This window comes from Echinops telfairi, unplaced genomic scaffold, assembly GCF_000313985.2.
Source record: "Echinops telfairi isolate 266 unplaced genomic scaffold, ASM31398v2 ScPeMD7_4;HRSCAF=17, whole genome shotgun sequence".
Classification (NCBI taxonomy): Eukaryota; Metazoa; Chordata; class Mammalia; order Afrosoricida; family Tenrecidae; genus Echinops; species Echinops telfairi.
This window is the reverse complement of record NW_022103900.1, coordinates 24,831,927-24,852,391: the sequence shown is the minus strand read 5'-3', so window position 1 is coordinate 24,852,391 and position 20,465 is coordinate 24,831,927. Positions and strand designations below refer to the sequence as shown.

At 42.6% G+C, this 20,465-nt stretch overlaps 1 protein-coding gene across 1 annotated transcript; it reads right to left on the bottom strand.

Annotated features, from left to right (window-relative positions):
* Positions 1–5,717: 5,717 nt before the first annotated feature.
* RBM43 (RNA binding motif protein 43) lies at positions 5,718–16,177 on the bottom strand. The gene is made up of 4 exons (XM_045299481.1): positions 16,127–16,177; positions 10,856–11,066; positions 7,932–8,020; positions 5,718–7,172 (listed from the first exon to the last, which is right to left on the bottom strand). Exons 1-4 carry the CDS (start codon positions 16,148–16,150, stop codon positions 6,426–6,428), a joined length of 1,071 nt encoding a protein of 356 aa, XP_045155416.1. The 5' UTR covers positions 16,151–16,177; the 3' UTR covers positions 5,718–6,425.
* Positions 16,178–20,465: the final 4,288 nt, after the last annotated feature.

The window sequence follows — 20,465 nt, the reverse complement described above, 5'->3', positions numbered from 1 at the left end:
GGACCTGATGCCAGGGGCTTATGTGGAGAGCAAATGTTTTGAGAATGATGAGGGCAATGAATGTACAAATGTGCTTTACACAATTGATGTATGTATGAATTGTGATGAGTTTTATAAGCCCCTAATAAAACTATTACAAATAATAATTAGTTTTTTTTAAAAAAAAGAATTAGAGTGTCGGAAACTCACGGGGCAGTTCTACCCTGTCCTGTAGGTCACTGTGAGTTAGCATCGACTCTATGGCAGTGAGCTAGTTTTCAGTTTATTCTAATCTAGCTCTTTATTATAAATATTCTTTGAGATGGGCTTTAAAAAGTTCATGAGAAAAATCCATTATCTTTTCATTCCATTTTTCCACCAACGTTTTGAAATCTCCTCACTTTGGTATTAAATTTGTGAAATGAATGAAAACTTCTGTTAAGTATAAAAATATATAACTTTGGACCATCTTCAATTTGTGGACTAATGCCTTCAAATTCACCATTCGTGCCCAGTCTGTGAAAATGAATGTGGTCCTATTCTATGTGCTTCCTTCAGTGATGTCAGGATATTAAGCTTTCTCAGTAGAGGGTGCTGGAGACACACTGCAAGAACAAATCCTGTTTCCTGCTTCCACAAGGCTGGTTCCTCAGTAGATACTGTACCACACTTACCTCGCCCAGTGCCCAAATCCTGTGTCCAACTTGTCCAGCTCCTGGTCTCTGGCATGGACAGCTTCTCCAACATCAAAGTTACATCATGTCCCCAATAATTCAGTACAAAAATTGCTACATCCTTAAGTGCTTTTGAGAAAGATAAGGTGAAGGAAAAGAACAACTCCTAAAGAGGGTGCTGCTGGAAAATGTTTTCATTCCATCAAAAGCAGCCAGAACTTCGCTTTTGGGAGTCATTCAAATTAAAATTTTGACCTTGAGTCTTACAAGCTAAACATTACCAGGCACTGAAGAAAGGTTATCAGAGGCACATTTTGTGCAGAAAATAGATTTTACACGCAGGCCAGAAGGAGTGGTATTATCAAGTGAAACAGAGAATTCTTGTTGAAGAGGTCTCAGAAATGTTCTGTGTGTCCTGTGACTGTTATTATGCATTTACCTGATGTAAATAATTCTCAAGGGATGAGTATGGCAGCTACTGTCAACTTGAGGAAGGGGTGGAGTCCAGCCTGTCAATCAGGTTGCACCTTGATCACCTCATTTGGAGGCGCGACAGATACAAATAGCTTACTGGAGTCCAGACACACACTCTCCCTGCAAGATATTCTGTTGACAAGTCACAGGGAGCTACACTAATGGAGTCAGAGCCCAGGAATTGGAGGAGCCACGTGGAGACCCATGCCAGCACTGAGATGCTTCCACTGCCACTGGACCCACAGATTTTCCACCCACTGGCCTGTGATCTTCCTGCATTCAGCATTATTGCATGTGTCATGTGAATTTGAAGAGAACTTTATAGACTGGTATCTGACATATGAGCTACTACCGGACTTATTGGCTTGATCTGGACTGCACTGGGATGTTTTCTTAATATACAATTACTCTTCATATAAAGCTCTTTCTTGTACACATGTCAGTGCCTCTTGATTTGTTTCTCTAGTTAACCTGGATTAATACAATGAGAGAAGTTAGATGTGATAATTCTTCTTTTAAATTGTTGATAGAAATGAAACAGGCAGTAATAATGATGAAATCCTTAGGTGAAAAGGAGTGTTTGTTTCTATTGATTGGATGTTTTATTGAGGCATAATTGCTTCTTGATATAAAGCTCTCTCTTATACACATATGAGTGTCTATGAATTTGTTTCTCTAGTCTACCCAGGCTAACACACTATGGTCCCTTGGGAGTGGGGTGCTAGAGAGACAATCACAAAGATGGAGAGAGGATGCTTGTTTGACCTCTGCCTCATGTAGTTTTTCTTCTTTGGCTAGCCAGAGGTCAGATATGGCCATGCAGTTTACTGGGTTGTTTTTCTGGAAATAATATGGAAAGTTAAAGTTTTGATTATTTTGTTTGGTTGTAGTCTTTGGTTATTCCTGTTTGAAATGGCAAAAATGAATGTGATTAATGTATATTTTGAGGTCAGGGGTAGAATTTGCCATTTCAATTTCTCAGAGACTATGCTGCTTAGTGAAAATGGCTGACAGAAGGTCAAAATGGCTGACAGAAAGCCTGGCTTGGGCTTGATGCAATCAGAGGTCTAATTCCATATTTCGTATCAATAGAATAGTTTTGATAAAGATTAAGATAAATAAGGATTGAACTTGACTGTTCTAAGAATTGAGTCTACAAGTACTCACTCAATGCCAGAACACTTTGCTCTATTAAATTGGCATTCCATGATGCACACATTCCATACATAATCACTGAAGACAAATGTGTGCATAAGTAAATGTGGTGAAGAAAGCTGATGGTGCCCGGCTATCAAAAGATATAGCGTCTAGGGTCTTAAAGACTTGAAGATAAACAAGCGGCCATCTAGCTCAGAAGCAACAAAGCCCACATGGAAAAAGCACACCAGCCTGTGTGACCAGGAGGTGTCAAAGGAATCAGATCAGGTATCAGGCATCAAAGAACAAAAAATCATATCATTGTAAATGAGGGTGAGTGCAGAGTGGAGACCAAAACCCATCTGTAGGCAACTGGACACCCCCTTACTGAAGGGTTGCGGGGAGGAGACAAGCCAGTCAGGTTGCAGGGTAGCAATGATGAAACATACAACTTTCCTCTAGTTCTTAAATGCTTCCTTCCCCAACTACCATGATCCCAATTCTACCTTACAAATCTGGCTAGACCAGAGAATGTACATTGGTATAGATAGCAACTGGAAACACAGGGAATCCAGGACAGATGACCCCTTCAGGACCAGTGGTGAGAGTGGCGATACCTGGAGGATGGAGGGAAGGTGGGGTAGAAAGGGGAAACGGATGATAAGGAGCTACATATAACCTCGTCCCTGGGGCGTGGACAACAGAAAAGTGGGAGAAGAGAGACGATGGACAGTGTAAGATATGATAAAATAATAATAATTTATAAATTATCAAGGGTTCATGGGGGGGTGGGGGGGAAAGTGAGTAGCTGATATTAAGGGCTCAAGTAGAAAGCAAATGTTTTGAGAATGATGATGGCAACAAATGTACAAATGTGTTTGCCACAATGGATGTATGTATGGATTGTGATAAGAATTGTTAAGCCACCAATAAAATGATTTTTTTTTTAAAGATTCGAATTTAGTATGATTCTACTTTGTTTATACTGATTTCTTCGGTGTATTATTGTTGATATAATGATTGATAGAAATGATTATGGGGAAGTTTGAAAATAGAGAACTTGTGAGCCCACTTGCCTTGAGCCATTAAAATTTGATCTTTAAATGGGTTTAGAACATGCTTGCAAAGAAGACTCTGAAAGGACAATCCCCATCCAAAGTTTTGAGTGCTCAGGACATTCGAAGGTGAAGAGACTTGCCTAGGGGGCTGTTGACAGTTTGAAGAAAAAATGGAGCCCTTTGGCATTTTGAATTTTGAACTAGCGATTTGTGCCAGAGGCTGGGAAAAAATCTGGAGCCATGAAGAAACTTTCCTCTCTAGGACTGAATGCTAAAGAGAGCCTTTGGGCAGGCTGAAATGCTTGCTAGGTGACCACCTGGATCCACTTGTAGAGTGGAAGTGGGAGAAATGCAGCAATAAAGAGACGGTTGAGTCTGGCCACTGACACCATGGACCTGGTTTACAGAAGCTAGAGAAGATGAGAATGGGTTGGCTGGTCTGAAATGTACAGAGTTGTGTGGAACCTGAGCCTATGGCATCACCTAGCCCAAGGGGGCTTGGGTTGTTGAGAATTTGTAATGGAGCCATGCTCTAAAGGCAAGGCAACTAATGTGCACCCTGGTGAGGCTAACTGAGGCAGCCTACATTGAGTTGACCAAAACCTGACCAGATGAAGAGAAGATATTTGAGCCTGTGAATTGGTGCATATTGTTGCTGACCTTATGGATGGCCTGCCTTGATTTGACTTTGCTTATGGATGTGGACTTCACAAGGTGCCAACTGGAATGAAGAGTCTTCACATCAAAGAATATGATTGTCTCCTCAGAGCACTGGGTTGATATGAGTGGGCAGTATAGAAATTGGATACTCAAAATTGGGAGGATAAATGCATGAAGTGGCTGGCAATTGTTAAGCATAGACTAGTGTGTTGCTCAATTCTAGAATAATGCATTTAAATGAGGATGGCACATATTTAATTGTATGATTTTAGTTTTATCCTGTTAGGTACAGATATGATTTTATTATTTTGTTTAAAAATTATATATGGCTGAAGAGTTGTGTAAAAGTGTCAAGTTGATAAGGGGTGATCTGTGGTAGTTACATAATCTGTTGTCAACTTGAGACTATTAAGAGTGAAGGGGTAGTGTTTAGCCTGTCAATCAGGTCAGAGCTTGATGACCTTATTTGGAGGCACTAAGGAAATAAATAGCTCACTGGAGACGCAACACACACATTCCCTGTGAGACATTCTTACTGACAAGATTCATGAAGCTACACCAGAGTCCTGGAGCTAGAGGAGCCACGTGGAGACCCCTGCCAGTGTTGAGATGCTACCACTGCCACTGAATCCACAAGATTTCCCACCCATGGGCCTGTGATCTTCCTGCATTCGGCATCATTGCATGTATTGCATGAGTCTCCAGAGGAATTCTTGGGTGAATATTGGACTTAGGAGCTATATTGAACTCATGGACTTGATCTGGACTAGGATGGGATGCTTTGTTGATGCATTGCTTCTCGATATAAAGCTCTCTCTTGTACACATATGAGTGTTCATGAATTTGCTTCTCTAGTAAACCCAGACTATGGAGAAAATATTAAAATTGTCAAGGGTTTCATTTTACTTGGATTCAGAATCAGCACTCATGAGCTTAATAGTCAAGAAATCTAAAGGCATACTATATTGGGCAAATCTTAAGTAAAGACTTCTTTAAAGAGTCAAAGAGCAAAGATATCACTTTTAGGACTCAGGTGCACATGACTCCAGCCATGGAATTTTCAATTACCTCAAATGTATGTGAAAACTGGAAAATAAATAAAGAAGATCAGAGAATTGATGCTTTTAAATTATGGTGTTGGTGAGGAATATTAAGATTACCATCGACTGTTGAGGGAACAAATCTGTCTTAGGAGAAGATTTGTTTGAGAAATACGGCCAGAATGGCCCTTGGAAATTAGGATGGTAAGATTGTGTCTCATGTTTTCTGGACATGTTATCAGAGGGCAAAAGGACATCATGCTTGATAAAGTGAAAAAGAGGAAGACCCACAACAAGATGGATTGATGCAGTGGCTCAACAACAGGCTCAAACAGGAAAGATCATGACATGAAACAGGACCAGGCAGTGTTTCGTGCTGGTGGTACATAGGGCTGCTATGAATGGGAACTGAATCCACAACACTTAGCAACACCATTGCTATGCACAGAAATCCCGGTGAGTGCAAATGGCTATGTGTTCAACCCCTTGCTGGGAAGTTGAAGGTTCGAATCCAATCAGAGGTGTCTTAGGAGCCATGTCTAGAGATAGGCTTCTGAAAAGTCACATGGGACTGCTCTGAGTCAGAGTGAACTTGATGGCAACAAACAACATTACTATCCAGAATCTTACTCTTCAAATGCTATGACTTTATAGCTACTAAATAAAGATGGCAAACGGAAAAACACTACAGTTTCTTTCAAAATTCTTTATAACATGAGCACAAACCTTTTGTACAAGCCTGAGCTAAATTAACAGCAGTGAAATACTTTGTGGCCTGAAATTTTGCTGCAATGGGCTCTAGTACAGTTATGATTAGACAAAAACAAGCACATGCCATCGAATCATAGTGACCCTTTAGGACAGGGCAGAACTGCCCCTGTGGGTTTCCAAGACGGTAATCTGACTCAAAAATATCTTCCTTCTTCCCAGCATTTCAAGTGTCTTTTGCCTATTTAGAGTGAACACATACTTTGTAAATGTTAAGAAATTGTCAAGAGCAGGTAAATAATCACTCAAACTTCTAGTATGTTAGAATCAAGTCTACTTCTTTTTCTAATAATTTAGGGCTGCTGAGAAAATGAGATTTCTTCCAAGTTTAATAAGTTGTTTTTATTTTGCTTCTTTTCAAAGTGCTATACCTCAGAAATTCTTTGCCGTCAGACATCCTGGGCTAGTTCCAGCCCATTCGTGTGAGCGCTATAACTTTCAGAAAGTCTTTTAATGTCTCCAACTCCTACTTTCTTCTCCTGCAACCTAAAGATAATCATTCCTACAATGAAAGTTGGTTGTGTAGATTAAATGAGATGGTATGTGCAATGCCAACAGGTACATGATGTGGTCCCAGTTCCTTTGAGGAAGGAACTATTAACATTAGTGTTGCTGAGATTTTATTAACTAACCTTTCATCCTGTCAATTTCCTTACCTGTTTTTTAAATAGGTAAGTGTCAGAGGAAGACCCTATAATGTCAATGTGTGTCCGATAGCAATTGACCAGCACTTTAGGGTACCTCACTTGCAGCTTCTCACATGCCAATCGGAGAGCCCTTTTCTCTCCATTCTCCATTCCTTCCAGAACCAATGTTTCTTTTCTAAGGTCTCGCTGAAGAGAATGTGCATATCCTTCTAGGAGCTGCTTTACCTGCTTTGCATCATGTGGCTGAGACCCACCCTGTGCATTTTTCAGACAAATTGTGGTGATGTCACCATCCACTATCTCCTGACTTAGAACCTTACACTCTTTCAATGTGCTTTCGTAATACTTGCACCTGAATTTCAAGTAAAGGAACACATCTGTGTCGAGAACAAGTGTTTCTCCATTTCTGGTTGTCTCAGGTACTAAGGTCCAGAGTGACTCCAATGGGGCATGATGTCCCTGTTTGCTCCTTCGGGGGCTTGGTCTGCTGCAATTCTTTTCCTCGCTGCTAGAAGGCGTTTTCTTCCCTGAAAGATCAATGGCTTGTAGCAACAAAGATTCTCTGAGCTGCTTGATGGCCAGAAATGATCCTTGAACAGAGATTCTTCCATTGGCTTCCAGAGGGCTAAAGCATAAAGTTGGGATTTTCTTTTTTAGGTCCCTTATCAGGTTTTCTAGAATAACTTGATTCTGAAAGACTGAAAGGTCAAGGATGGCATTTACAGCACAGAAGACCTAAAATTAGAAAGAGAGAGATTAAATTTGCACTGCCTAGTGAAGCAGATTACGGAAACATATTCCATTCCTGCCACTTTCCTCATCTCCGCAGAGCTTGCCCTAAACCAGACCCATTTGCCTAGCCCAACTTTCCTGGCCCTGCACCATAGAAGCCCATCAAAGGGAAGCCACAACCCCATCAAGGCCACATTGTTCAATCTGGCATTTCACCACATACTCCAAAAAGGAGATAGTCAATTTTGTGTGTGTGGTAGAGTGTTCTTTTGAAACAAAATCTTATGTACTTATGTAGAGCCATAGAAAAGGATTCTGGTTATGCTCGAAGGACAAGAGGGTCCTTTCATGTTGGTCCTGTCCTCCTGAAGTGATCCCTGGCTTTGAAGTTCATCCCATGGCTCCACTGACACATAGGCTCTTACACAATTTATAAACCAATGTCTTGAACTTAATTTTTCCTCTTATCCTTAATATTTCTTTGTGTTTGTTTTAATTATGTTCATTCTAGTGGCTCCCTCCTCCCACCAAATAAAGTGTTTAGGTAAATACTAAACATCATCCAGGACAGTATCAAAGCTCTCTGTCCCATTGAAGCAGTAAGGGGACATAGAGATGCAAAACACAGGCCAGGCAACCACTGAGAATTTTCAAAACACTGGTATAGCCTGTGTTACACGGGTTAGCAACTTTTGTGCAATAGGACAAAAGCTTTATGTCTTCTTACGTCAGGGATCCAGAGGAGACAGCACACCTGCTTACCTGCTCACTAAAGCCAGAGACTGTGAGTTGAGCACGAATTTCCTTCCTTTCTAGGCGGTGCTTCCGCTTCCTGATGACATTCGCTGCAACTGAGCAGACCCATGTCTACCGTTAGAAGTGCTTGCGACAAAATACGGGGCTCGACTTATTATCATCTAGCATGTAGAAGAGATTTTTCCCCTGCATTTTCCCATTTAAATAGCTTGCTTCCTCCCATCTTAATACATTAAAGTCCATTTTATATGTAAACGTGTAAAAAATGGACTTAATACATGAAAGTCCATGTTGTATGCAAATGTGTGAAAATGGACTTAATACATGAAGCATTAATGTATCACATTTATATGTATATGTAAATATATGAACATAGACTTCATACATAATTACATTTTATATGTAAATATTGTAAATTACTCAGACTGTTAAAAATTCACCTTCATGGCTCAGTTCTCAGCCAAACAATAGACGGGTCTATAAAGGGAGCGATAACATAACATAAGGGAGGTATACACACTTGAGAATAATCAGTCATTTGAGGTTTTAAAAAAAAGAAAGCAAAAAAAAAAAAAAAGAAAGCGTTTACCTAAGGAAATAGTTGCAAAGGATTAGGAAAGGAGAAATGCAAACAGGAAACACAGGGAGGAAGTGGGAAAGATACGCTACATTGTGCAGATTGCAATTAATGGAATTGTTGAATGGAAAACCGATCTGCTCTGTATATCTTTACCCAATTTTACAATAAAAGTTGTGGTTCTTTTAAATGCATAGCATATATATCTATATAGTATGCATATGCATGTATGTACATATGTATATGTATATATAGATGCATAGGATTTACATATGAAACTGATATCTAAAAGTTAATCCCCACACTATTAGTTACTGCCATACAGCGACTTCACTTGAATCCAAGATGCCACAGTTTTGGTTTTCTTCTTCACTCACTGGCTGACTTTCTCAATACCTTTTGCCAAGCCTCCTCTTTCCAGTCTCTAGCAAGTCCATGCCTCGGGCCTCACATCTCTTTGCTAACCTTTACCCACTCCCTATAAGATCTCAATAATTTCTATAGCTTTGGATACCATCACTACATCCATATCTTCCAAAATTCTATTTTTTTAAAAATATTTCTCCTGTCTGCCTACTAGACATCTCTACTTTACTGCCCTAATAGGTCATTGCCCAAAACTCACGTCTCAATCATAATTCCCTTCCTAAACATACTCCTCTCTAAATCTTTCCTATTGCAGAAAATGACATCTGGTCCTGAGCAAATTCTAAATGTCCTCGGTTCTCATGTGCTGACCTGGCAGCATGCTAGTCAATGATTGCAATGGCCCCGATTCTGCATGTGGCTGCCAGAATGATTGCCTAGAAAAAGATATCTTGTCAATCTTCTGTGTAAATCCCTCCATTTCACTTAGACTGGAATCCAGAGAATTGGCCTTGACCTGTAAGTTACTGCCCACCATAACTAGGCCGAGCTCTGTGTCTAACCACATCTCCTCTCTCTCTACCTTGCTTGTTGCATTTCAGCCACATAGACCTCCTGCCTGTTCTTTAGGTGCCCTGCATGCTCCCATTTCAAGGCATCTTCTCAGCTCTTTCCTCAGCCTAGAATGATCTATCTCTCCCTCATATCTGTGTAAATGATTCTCTTACTTCATTCTGCTCAAAAGTTACCTAAACAGAATTCCCTCACCACCCCATCTAAAATAACACTCTCTAGCACACTCTAACCATTAATTCCTCTCGATATTTTTTCACAGCACTTATTACCATCCAACATACATATGCATTTGTTTGTTTATCAGCTTTCTCTCTCCATCTGAAGGAGCCCTAGAGAAACAATGGTTAAGAGTTCAACTGCTAACTAAAGCGTTGGTGGTTCAAACCCACCAGACACTCTCTGTTAGCAAGATGCAGCAGTGAGCCTGCGGAAACTAAGGAGGGGATTCTATTCTGTCCTGTGGGGTCACTGTGAGTAGAATAAACTCAACAGCAATGGGTTGTTTCATGAAAGAGATGATTTTGTCTATATCGCTCACTACTGTATTCTCAAGGCCTAGAACGAGATACTTGGCAAACAGACACTCAATAAACATTTGTGAGTGTATGAATGAGTGGGTCCTCTCACGTATCCACCCTGCCCACCACCCCTGATCTGCATATCCACATTGAGATATAACTAATGGTGGAAGGCAAATGTACTAGGAACCATAGCCTATGGGATCTCTCTCCAGAATCTGCCTACTCCAGGAAGAGCCCATGCTCGGCTCTTACTTTCACCTCAGAGAGCCTGGCTTGGGGCTCATCTTTCCCCAGCACTTCATTCTGCTTGACACACACAGTAATGAGAGCTGAGCCCTCCATGAGGCTGGAAAGATAAGTGTGTCTTACAGACCAACTCTCCTCATCCAGGTCAAGGTTGGACGGTAGAAAACAGAACGGCTAGATCTCAGAGTCAAGCCATATTTCTCCAACCTAGCTTTACCACCAGCATAGCAGATACTACGTTGCAATATCTATTTGAGCACTATTTCTCATTACTGATTTGAATAAATAAAACTGCCAAAATAGGTATCTCTTGGTTGAGAGTTTATAGATACATTATTGGGTTTTTATCTTCAGTGTTTTTCACAAGTTTAAAAATATATTACCTTTATCCCAAAATAATGAAGGATTCAAAATATGAACAGAAAAAAAAGTCTGGGAATTTTACAGTCATAACACCTTCAACATGAAACATTTTGGCACACATATACTCTTACTAATATAATATTGTCTACTTTCGTATTAAGAATGCATTTTAAACCTACTTATGATTTTATCAATCCCAAGAATTATTTGCATAAAATGCATTTTTTAAAATTTCACCATAGAAATATTCCTTCGATTATAAAAATTCAATCTAGAAATACCTGTTTTTTCCTTGAATGTTACATATGCAACTCCCTTGGTTCTTGTTGGGTATATCACATTTTCAACATCTCCACCCTCAATCTTAGGATCTTGGAAGTAAATCTTCACTACCTTGGCCAGTAATTGATCACGCAAACAACCAACCGGAAGACCAGCAACAACAATTGTTCTTTCAGACGCTTCAGACCCCTTAGCATTCGAAACCGATTCCTGTAAGAGAAATAGGATATGCTTCAAAAATGCAAAACTGTTGAATAAAGGGGACATGACACGCCAGTGAGAGACTCTCTTATTTAACAAAGGTGCTGTTACAGCTGATTCCAACAAACAAACAAAGCTCACTGCCAAGGAGTCAATTCTGATTCATAGTGACCCTAAAGGACAGCGTGGAACTGCCCCCAGGGGTTTCTGAGACTGTAACTGCTGTGGGAGTAGCAAGCCTCATCTTTCTCCCAAAGAGCAGCTGGTGGTTTTGAACTGCCAACCTTGCAGTTGGCAACCCAACATATAACCACTGCAGTACCAGAGCTACGTACACACTTGTAAAACAAAATTGAAGAGACATCCTTGCTTCACACCATACACAATAAACTACATGAATTTGAGGGTTCAATGTAAAAAGTGAAATCTTTATTTTTATAAATGGAAAATGTTGTTACATTTGTCTTGTTTTAGTAAGGGCTAAAGGTTTCGGTAAGGACCCCTGGTGGCACAGTATAAAGCACGTCACTGCTAACTGAAAGATTGGTGGTTCGAACCCACTCATTGGCTCTGACCAAGAGAGATGCTACAGTCTGCTCTCAGAAAAATGACAGCCAAGAAAACCCAATGGGACAGCTCCCCTCGACAGCTTGGGGCCACTATGAGTCAAAGTCAGCTCAATGGCACCTAACAAGAAAAAGAATGGAGGAAGTCCCAAAGGAATGCTATAATACAAAACAGAATAAAAAGCAAACAACCACAAAAATGGTTTAGAGGTCGACATATCTTCTTGGTTTCCAAAAACCCAAAACCAAACACGCTGCCACCGAGTTGACTCCTACTCACAAAGACTATATATATATATTCTTCTGCATAATGAGAACATACATCTTTCCAACAGCGCAGCCTCATCATCTTCCTCCTGCAGAGCAGTTGGTGGGTTTAAACTGCTGACCCTGTGGTTGGCAGTCCGAGGCCCAGCTACTTAGAGAAATAAGCAAAGGATAAGAAAGACGCTACAGGCCAGACTAAGCAAAACGGGACTGCAGCAGAGAAGTGATGACCCGAATGGCAGAAGCTGAGTAATATGAAAAAGGGGAAGTGAGCAAAAGAGACCAGTTGACTCCCCACACTCCTCTAGGTATGTATGCAAACGTGCTTGCAGACATCTATATACCTGCTCACTACCCAAACCAAACCCACTGCCTCAGGTTTGATTCTGGCCTACAGTAGCCCTATAGGACAGGCGGAACCGTCCCTGTGGCTTTCCAAGACTGTCACTGTCTACGAGAGTAGAAAGCCTCAGCTTTCACCCATACTAACTACAATCAAAGTAAAAAAAACACAATGTCAAATTAAAATTCTGAGAATTATTTAGCTAAAAACAACAACGAATGACCACGTAGGGAGACTTTGACTCCATAACATGGGTCCAGTCACAGCAAAGAATGAATCCCCATGTCTGGCACTTAAAGGGGGCCCACTTTAAAAATCATAAATAACTAAGGAATAGTATGTTTTCACTAAATTATGATGACAAAAAAGGCCATCCATTTGCCCTAGCTATTGGGAATATTTTTCTGTAAGTGGTAAAAGTCATTAGATTGACCTAACAGGCACACACAATTAGGTCATACTATAGCTTTTCATTCTTTACATAATATATTGGACTAAGGTGCACTTGGCCCAAATCATGATATTTGCAATCACCTCATATGCATATGAAAGTTGGACTCTGAATAAAGAATACTGAAGAAGAATCGCTGCATTTGAAGTATAGTGCTGTGTCCTGGACTGCCAAAAGAACAAACAAACCTGTCACGGAAGTAGTACAGTGCAATGGCAGTTACTAATCTACTTAAGTAAAGAGAAAGATGTGGTGGAGAACGACCTTTCAAGAGTCAACATAAAGATACAGGATTCTGAAACAAGAGCAGCCAAGACGTATTAAAGTGATAGTATCAATACTATGTTTTATATATTTAAAGATTTCCCCTGCATCAGTGATTTTTCTTTAAAGATATTTTGGTCATTATAATATGAAAGTTTAAAAATTAATAATTTTAGTGCATTTTTGTAAACAAAGCTAACCCTCAGCAATAAAAAGAAATAACAACATGATCCATTCTAATTATACTTATCTCTTTTTCCCAGAGCAGGTTTGGTTTTTTTTAATACTTTTACTGGGGGCTCTTACATTTCTTATCACAATCCATATATTCCTCCAATATGTCAAGCACATTTGCACATATGCACATCATTTTCCCACTTGAGCCCCTGATATCAGCTCCCCATTTCTTCCCCCTCACTCCCCTGCCTGCCTTCCTTCACGAACCCTTGATAAGTTATAGATTTTTTTCCCCCATATCTTACATCGTCCTTCTTTGCCCCTCACCCGCTGGGATGGGGTTCTAGATTGATCCTTGTGATCCATTCCCCTTTTGTCCCCTCACCCTCTAATCCTCCTGGTATCTCTACTCTCCTTGTTGACCCTGCGGGATTTATCTATCCTGGATTCCCTGTGTTTTGGGCTCTTATCTGTAGTAGTGTGCATGCTCTGGTCTAATCCGATTTGTAAGGTAGAATTGAGGTCATGATAGTGGGGTGAAGGAAGCACCAAAGAACTAGAGGAAAGTTGTGTGTTTCATCGGTGCTATACTGCACCCTGACTGGCTCATCTCTTCCCTGTGACTCCTCTGTGAGGGGACGTCCAACTGTCTACAGATGGACATTGGGTCTCCACTCCATGCCCCCATCCCCCATTCACCTTGGGTATGATTTTGTTCTGGGTCTTAGATGCCTGATACCTGATCCCATTGATACCTCATAATCACACAGGCTGATGTGCTTCCCTGTGGGCTTTGTTGCTTCTCAGCTAGATAGCCACTTGCTTATCTTCAACCTTCTAAGACCCCAGATGCTATATCTTTTGATAGCCAGGCACCATCAGATTTCTTCACTACATTTGCTTATGCGCCCACTTTGGCTTCAGCGAACACATCAGGAAGGTGAGCATCACAGAATGCCGGATTGTTAGAACAAAGTGTTCTTGTGTTAAGGTAGGACTTGAGTTGAGGCCCAATGTCCATAGAGCAGGTTATTTTCAATGAGTCTGTCTTCATAGGCTCTTGCTAAAAAAGCGCACTTGCATTTCCCAAATGCTTTCCCATTTCCAGGGGTAGGGGAGCAGCATTTTTTGTGGTTGTAGTTGTTAGATGTCATAGGATGGGCCCTGTAGTTCATACCGGGGATTAAGGCCTTGCCACTGCTTTAAAGAATCAAGTGGAAACACCACGGAAGGCTAAATCTTGAACTTGCTGCCCTGGTCTCCCTAGCCAGCACAGATGGAGCAAACACGGGGCCACAAAAGCGAAGAATTCACACTGACGCTGACAGAAGACAACAAGATTCCTTCCTAGTTTGCGTGCTTGGCTCCAATCCCTTCCCAGCGGCCCTTTTCTTTTTCTTTCTTTCTTTCTTTTTTTTTTTTTTTTGAGTTCATCCTACTTGAATTTTTTTTTTTGAACATTTTATTAGGGGCTCATACAACTGTTATCGCAATCCATACACACATCAATTGTGTAAAGCGCATTTGTACATCATTCTCAAAACATTTTCTCTCCACTTAAACCCCCTACATTAGGTCCTCATTTTTCCCCTCCCTCCCCGCTCCCCCCTCCCTCATGAGCCCTTGATAGTTTATAAATTGTTATTTTGTCATATCTTGCCCTGTCCGATGTCTCCCTTCACCCACTTTTCGGTTGTCTGTCCCCCAGGGAGGAGGTCACACACAGTTCCTTGTAATCGGTTCCCTCTTTCCTACCCATTCTCCCTTACCCTCCCTCTATCGCCACTCACACCACTGGTCCTGTAGGGCTCATCCGCCCTGGATTCCCTGGATTTTCAGTTCCTATCTGTACCAGTGTACCTCCTCTGGTCTAGCCAGACTTGCAAGGTCGAATTCGAGTCATGGTAGTGGGAGCGGGGAGGAAACCTTTAGGAACTAGAGGAAAGTTGTATTTCTCATCGTTGTTACATCGCACCAGGAACTAGAGGAAAGTTGTATTTCTCATCGTTGTTACATCGCACCCAGCGGCCCTTTTCAATGGAGGCTGTGGCCCCGTTTCTCGTTCATTTTCTCCCCTCACCCTCCCCTACAGCGAGAGAGAACCCGGAGGTCCCCTGGACCAGTGGGTGCTGGATGCGGGGCCTGGCAGCCTGCCTTCTGTCCCTTTGGAGCTGCGGCTCCTCGCAGGGCCGGATCCTGTACGAGAGGCCAGTCATTAAACTAAGAGCAGGCACCGAAAAGTTAACAGAGGCTAGCTCGCAGTGGGGGGCCGGTGCCCCGCAGCCCCTCTCGCCAGCGCCCTCACCCGCTCCCGCCCGCCTCCGCGCCCTGGTGGGGGGCACGGGATGGCATGCAAGCGCAAAGCCCGAACAACCCCAAACTTGCCATGATATGTCGACTGAGGGGCCAGGAGCCCGAACCCAGCGGAGGAGTTTCGGTTTCGGTTGTTTTGTTTCCCGCTCCCTCGGAGACCACGCGCAGCCCTCGCACCCCCCGCGCCGTGAGTTTCCCAACTTCTGAAACCCGGGCGGAGGGAAGCCGGAGGGATTCTCCAGCTGGGACTCCCGATTCTCCGGGTGCTGGCCGGCCCCGTGCTCAGTTACAATCTGAATCCAACTGCCTCTGCCCTCTCTCCTCCCCAGCGTCTCTCTCCCACCCCCACCGTCGCCTTCTCCCCCAGTTCGCCGCCTGCCCCAGTGGCCCTCACCTAATGAAAAGCGCAAGTCCTTCCCAACCAATAGCATAGCTCACGACCTTGTCCCCGCAATGCTTGGATCCCAGAGTCTGGCACCTACGGGGCACAAGTACCCCCTAACTTCAAAGTCAGAATAGCAGAAAGGAAAAAGGCAAACGGCTGGCCATAAATCAAGAAGCTGAACCCCCGTCCTAAGAAAAGCATATTGAAATAACAAGGTGTCATTTTCCCATCCTCCTTGTTGTTGGGTGCCTTCGAGTCCGTTCCCAGAGCACAACAAAAGGAAACTGCCGGGTCCATCCTCACAATTGTGCCTAGGCGGGAGGCCATGGTCACAGCCCACTCTGTCGATTCATCGCCCCGAAGGGCACCTCTCAGCGCTGGCTGGCTGATCCTCCTCCAGCTCTCGGAGGGTCTCCACAACAGGAAGGTGAAGCCGAGAAAGAATCGACCCCCACTGAGAAAGAGAGGAAGTTCCCAGAACCCTCATGAGAAGGCCACGCCCACAAGGAGGCGTCATCTGGCTGTGCCTGATTAACAGGCTAGATTCCAACCCTACACTTACTTATCATGTTGACATGACATGATGTAACTGCCACACAGACTCAGTCCTTTAGGGTTGCTAGCAGTGGTAATTGACTTGATGGCAGTAAGTTGAATTTTATATGTGAATCCTGAATTCTCCAGATTCTTATAGCAAACTGCCCATTTAAACGCCTGAGAGCATGTGAAATGTAACATGACCAGGTAGAAACCTCTCCTTCCACCCTTATCTTCCCCCTCAGTAACTGGGGGAACTGCACCACCTACCTATCCAGGGGTATCCCTAGGTGGTGCACACAGTTCAAAGTGTTTGGCTGCTGAAAGAGAGGTAAGAAATTGCGGTCCACTAAGAGGTGCTTTAGAAGAAAGACTGGCAAGGTCTCCCTCCAAAAAATTAGTCACTGTGGGCCTCATAGTCAGCAGTTCAAAACCATAGCCCACTACACCACTAGGGCTCCTTCCTACCTGCCCTCCCCACCCCCATTGTTACTGTCTTACAGAAACCTTAAAACGTAAGGTGTGTGGTTTCGAGCCACGAGCCAGAATCGACTGGACAGCAACCAGCTGTTGTTTTCACCTGTCCCGCAGCTCACGCTCAAGGCGCAGGTGTGTTCCTTGATTGCTGTTTTCTTCATCTAATCGATTAGAATTTCTGGTCACCTGGAGTTTTTCCAGAGCCCAGAAGCTGCTGCAGTCTCCATCTTCTCTGATTCCCCTTCCAGCTACTCATGGTAACAAACCTGGAATGATGGGTTAAAAAATGTAAATAGAGCTTGCTCTCTGTTTAGCTACTTCCTTGCTTCCAGGTTACACTTCAAATACAATTCTGATTCCTCCCCAAATGGCCTGGATCTGCTCTTAACACCAGGCTGTTCTCACTTCTTCTGCCCTGGCCACACAGCACGCCCCGCAAGCTCAGAGATTTTCACGGGCTGTGTGAAAAGTCTCTGCCTAAATAGCTTCACCTCTGTTCTTCACTTGACTAGCTCCTTGATGTCATCAGGCTTTTAACTCAAGTGGCTCACTCCTCAAAGATGCCGTCTCTATTACCCAATCTAAGTTTGACTCCTGACTAATCCTTATTCCATCACCAGTTTAATAACCTTGGTAGATTTCTAAAAAAATCTCATTCAGACCTTTGTTCAGGTTGAAGGTCCATTAACTCATTGTGAATGTTAGCCCCCTTAGCACCTGGACCTCAAGGACATCATTATGGCCTCATATGATGGTCTCCTTCATCTGGATGATTTGTTCTTTTATCTTGCAATGGTCCTGTTGGAAGACTAACTGTTGTCAAGTCAATTCCAACCCATAGCAACCCCATAGAACTGAGTAGCACTGCTTCTTAGGGTTGCTGAGACTGTAGAGCTTTACAGGAATAAATGGAGTGGCTGGTGGGTTTGAACCATCAACCTTATGGTGAGCAGCCCAACACGTAAACACAGAGCTCCCTAAAGCTTAACATAGAAAGAGGTCTCTGTAAAACATTTTAAATTGGGATCATTTTCCCCTAGAACACACCTATAAATAAATAATCTGTATTTTTAAAATAACAGCACACAAATAAATAACAACATAAAAGGAAGACAGACCTTAGCTGTTATGTTTATTGGTATAACCCCAGTTCTTAAAACATAGTAGAATCCCAATTAATTATGGTTGAATTCATGTGTACCCATGTAGAAACAAAGTTCAAAGAAAAGAGTAGAATGTTACGTTACTCTAATTTTATAGAATATTACAGGAGTCTAGATGCTCCAAGCAGTCTGTGATTGGTTGTGAATTTTGTCCTGGCAGTTGAGCTCCATATTAGAGATTGAATTCTGAGCACTAAGTTTGTGGAAGGTTGTAGTTTATAGAGGGAGTCCTAAATCCATTTTTGAGGCTCCACATAGAATCAGCCTCGATTGAATTGCTTCCGAACCCTAAACAGCTCTTTGAAAAGTATTGTCCTCAGGCAGGGTGTATTTGAAAAAGGGTTTAATAGCATTCCCTGTGTCAGCCCAAACTAAGTGCCATTGAGTCAATGTTGACACACAATGAGTCTATCACTGTCCCTGTGGGTTTCCGATCCTGTAATTGTTTATGGGACTAGAAAGCACCATCTGTCTCCGGAAGAGTGACTGGGGGTTTCCAACTGCTGACCTTGAGGATCACAGCCCAATGCACAACCATTACACCACCAGGGCTTCTGTGTTACTCTGGGTAGACTAGAGAAACAAATTCATAAACACGTATATGTATATAAGGGAGAGGTTCATATACAAGGGGAATTGAACATTGAGAAAACATCCCAACCCAGTCCAGTCCAAGGCCATAAGTCTGATATTAGCCCATATGTCTGATACCAATCTATGAAGTCCTCTTCAGACTCACTAAGCACATGCAATGAAGCCAAATGCAGGATGATTACAAGCCAGTGGGTAGAAAGTCTTTGGATCCAGTGGCGTTGTAAGCATCGCAGCACTGGCAGGCGTCTCTCTGTGGCTGCTCCGGCTTCAGAGGTCTGGTTACATCAGAGGAGGTTCGTGTGGCATTTCCTCAGGAATGCCTCACAGGAAGTCAGCCTTGTCAGTAGACAGTCTCCAAGGGAGTGACAGAGAGAGAGAAGTGTCTTCCGCCTCCAAGGAGGAAGTACCGGATTTCCCAGAATCCTCAGGGGAAGGCCATGTCCACACAGAGGCCTCATTGGCTATCATCTGAATGACAAGCTAGACTCCACCCCTACACTCTTAATCCTCAAATTGACCAACGATTATATATCTACCACAGCTTCATTAAAGCTACCCCAGGAAGGGTTCAACTAGCCCTCAGGAACTTGCCTGGGCATGACCTTGATGGCAGTTCAAACTCACCAGTGATAACAGAAGGGGAAGGGGAGGTGGGGGGAGAGGATGGGAGAAAGGGAGAACTGACCGCAATGATTGTCACATAACCATGCACCCCCCTCCAGGGTGAAGAACAACAGAAAACATGGGGGAAGGGAGACAGTGGTCGGTGTGAGATATGAAAATAATAATAATTTATAGTCTATCAAGTGATCATGAGAATGGGGGGAGGGGAGGGGGAAAAAGGAGCTGATACTAAGGGCTCAATAGAAAGTAAATGTCTAGAAAAGAATGATGAAAACATATGTACAAACATGCCTGATGCAATCAATGTATGGATTGTAATAAGAGTTGTAAGACCCCCCCCAATAAAATGATCTTTAAAAAGAAAACCGAATTATAGTCTTGAAAACGCTGTGTAAGGCCGCAATGAATTGGAACCAACTCAATGACCATGGGTTCAGTTAGGGACCTATAGTCACGAGTCATACCAATGTGGTCAGAGGACCCTGAAGCAGTCTTGTAAGTTTTTCTACTCTGCCATAGGCTATGTATGCCAATTGTGGTGCCTTTTCTGCTTCTTGGATCCCTGGTGGTGTTGTGGGTTATGAGTTGGGCAGCTAACTTCAAGGTCAGCAGTTCAAAACCACCAGAAGCTCCTTGGAGAAAAGACAAGGCTTTCTACCCCTGTAAAATTATAGTGTCAGAAACGCACAGCATCACTTCTACCCTGTCCTACACGGTCACTGTGAGTCAAAATCAACTCAAGAGCAGTTGGTTTGAGTGTCTGCTTCTATAATCTTGTCTGAGACTGTGATGAATTGATCTTTCACCAATCATGATTTTTGTGCCATTTTCCTTTGTCTTATTTAAGTGGTCCTGGGGCTGTGAAGCCGTGGGCCCCATTATGGGATGGTACTGGTGTTTTCCCACATGGGGATGATTTGCCTTTGTCTTTTCCTGTTTAAATGTAATCATTGGGTCCTATAAGTTATACTTGCATTCTCTCAGAAATCCTTAGGGGGTTGCGATGAGTTAGCATTCACTCAATGACTTGAGTCCAGTTAGCATCGACTCAACTGACTCATCAACTCAGTGAAATTTTTTTTTAATTTTCCTTTAAAATGATGCACCGATGTTCTCCACAGAAGAAAAAGGATGGCAATCTCTCTCCGTAAAGATTGCAGCCAAGAAAGCCCTATAAAGTTGTTCTCCTCTGTAACACAGGGGGTTGGCACAAGTCAGGAAATTATTTCAGGACAACTAACAACAGC

Coding starts and splice junctions, on each gene's coding strand:
- RBM43 (XM_045299481.1), bottom strand. CDS start 16,150: ATGGCCTCCCGCCTAGGCACAATT. Junction 11,067..16,126: donor CCTCCCGCCTAGGCACAATT/GTGAGGATGGAC, acceptor TTTCTCTTACAG/GAATCGGTTTCGAATGCTAA. Junction 7,173..7,931: donor TCTCTGGCTTTAGTGAGCAG/GTAAGCAGGTGT, acceptor TTCTAATTTTAG/GTCTTCTGTGCTGTAAATGC.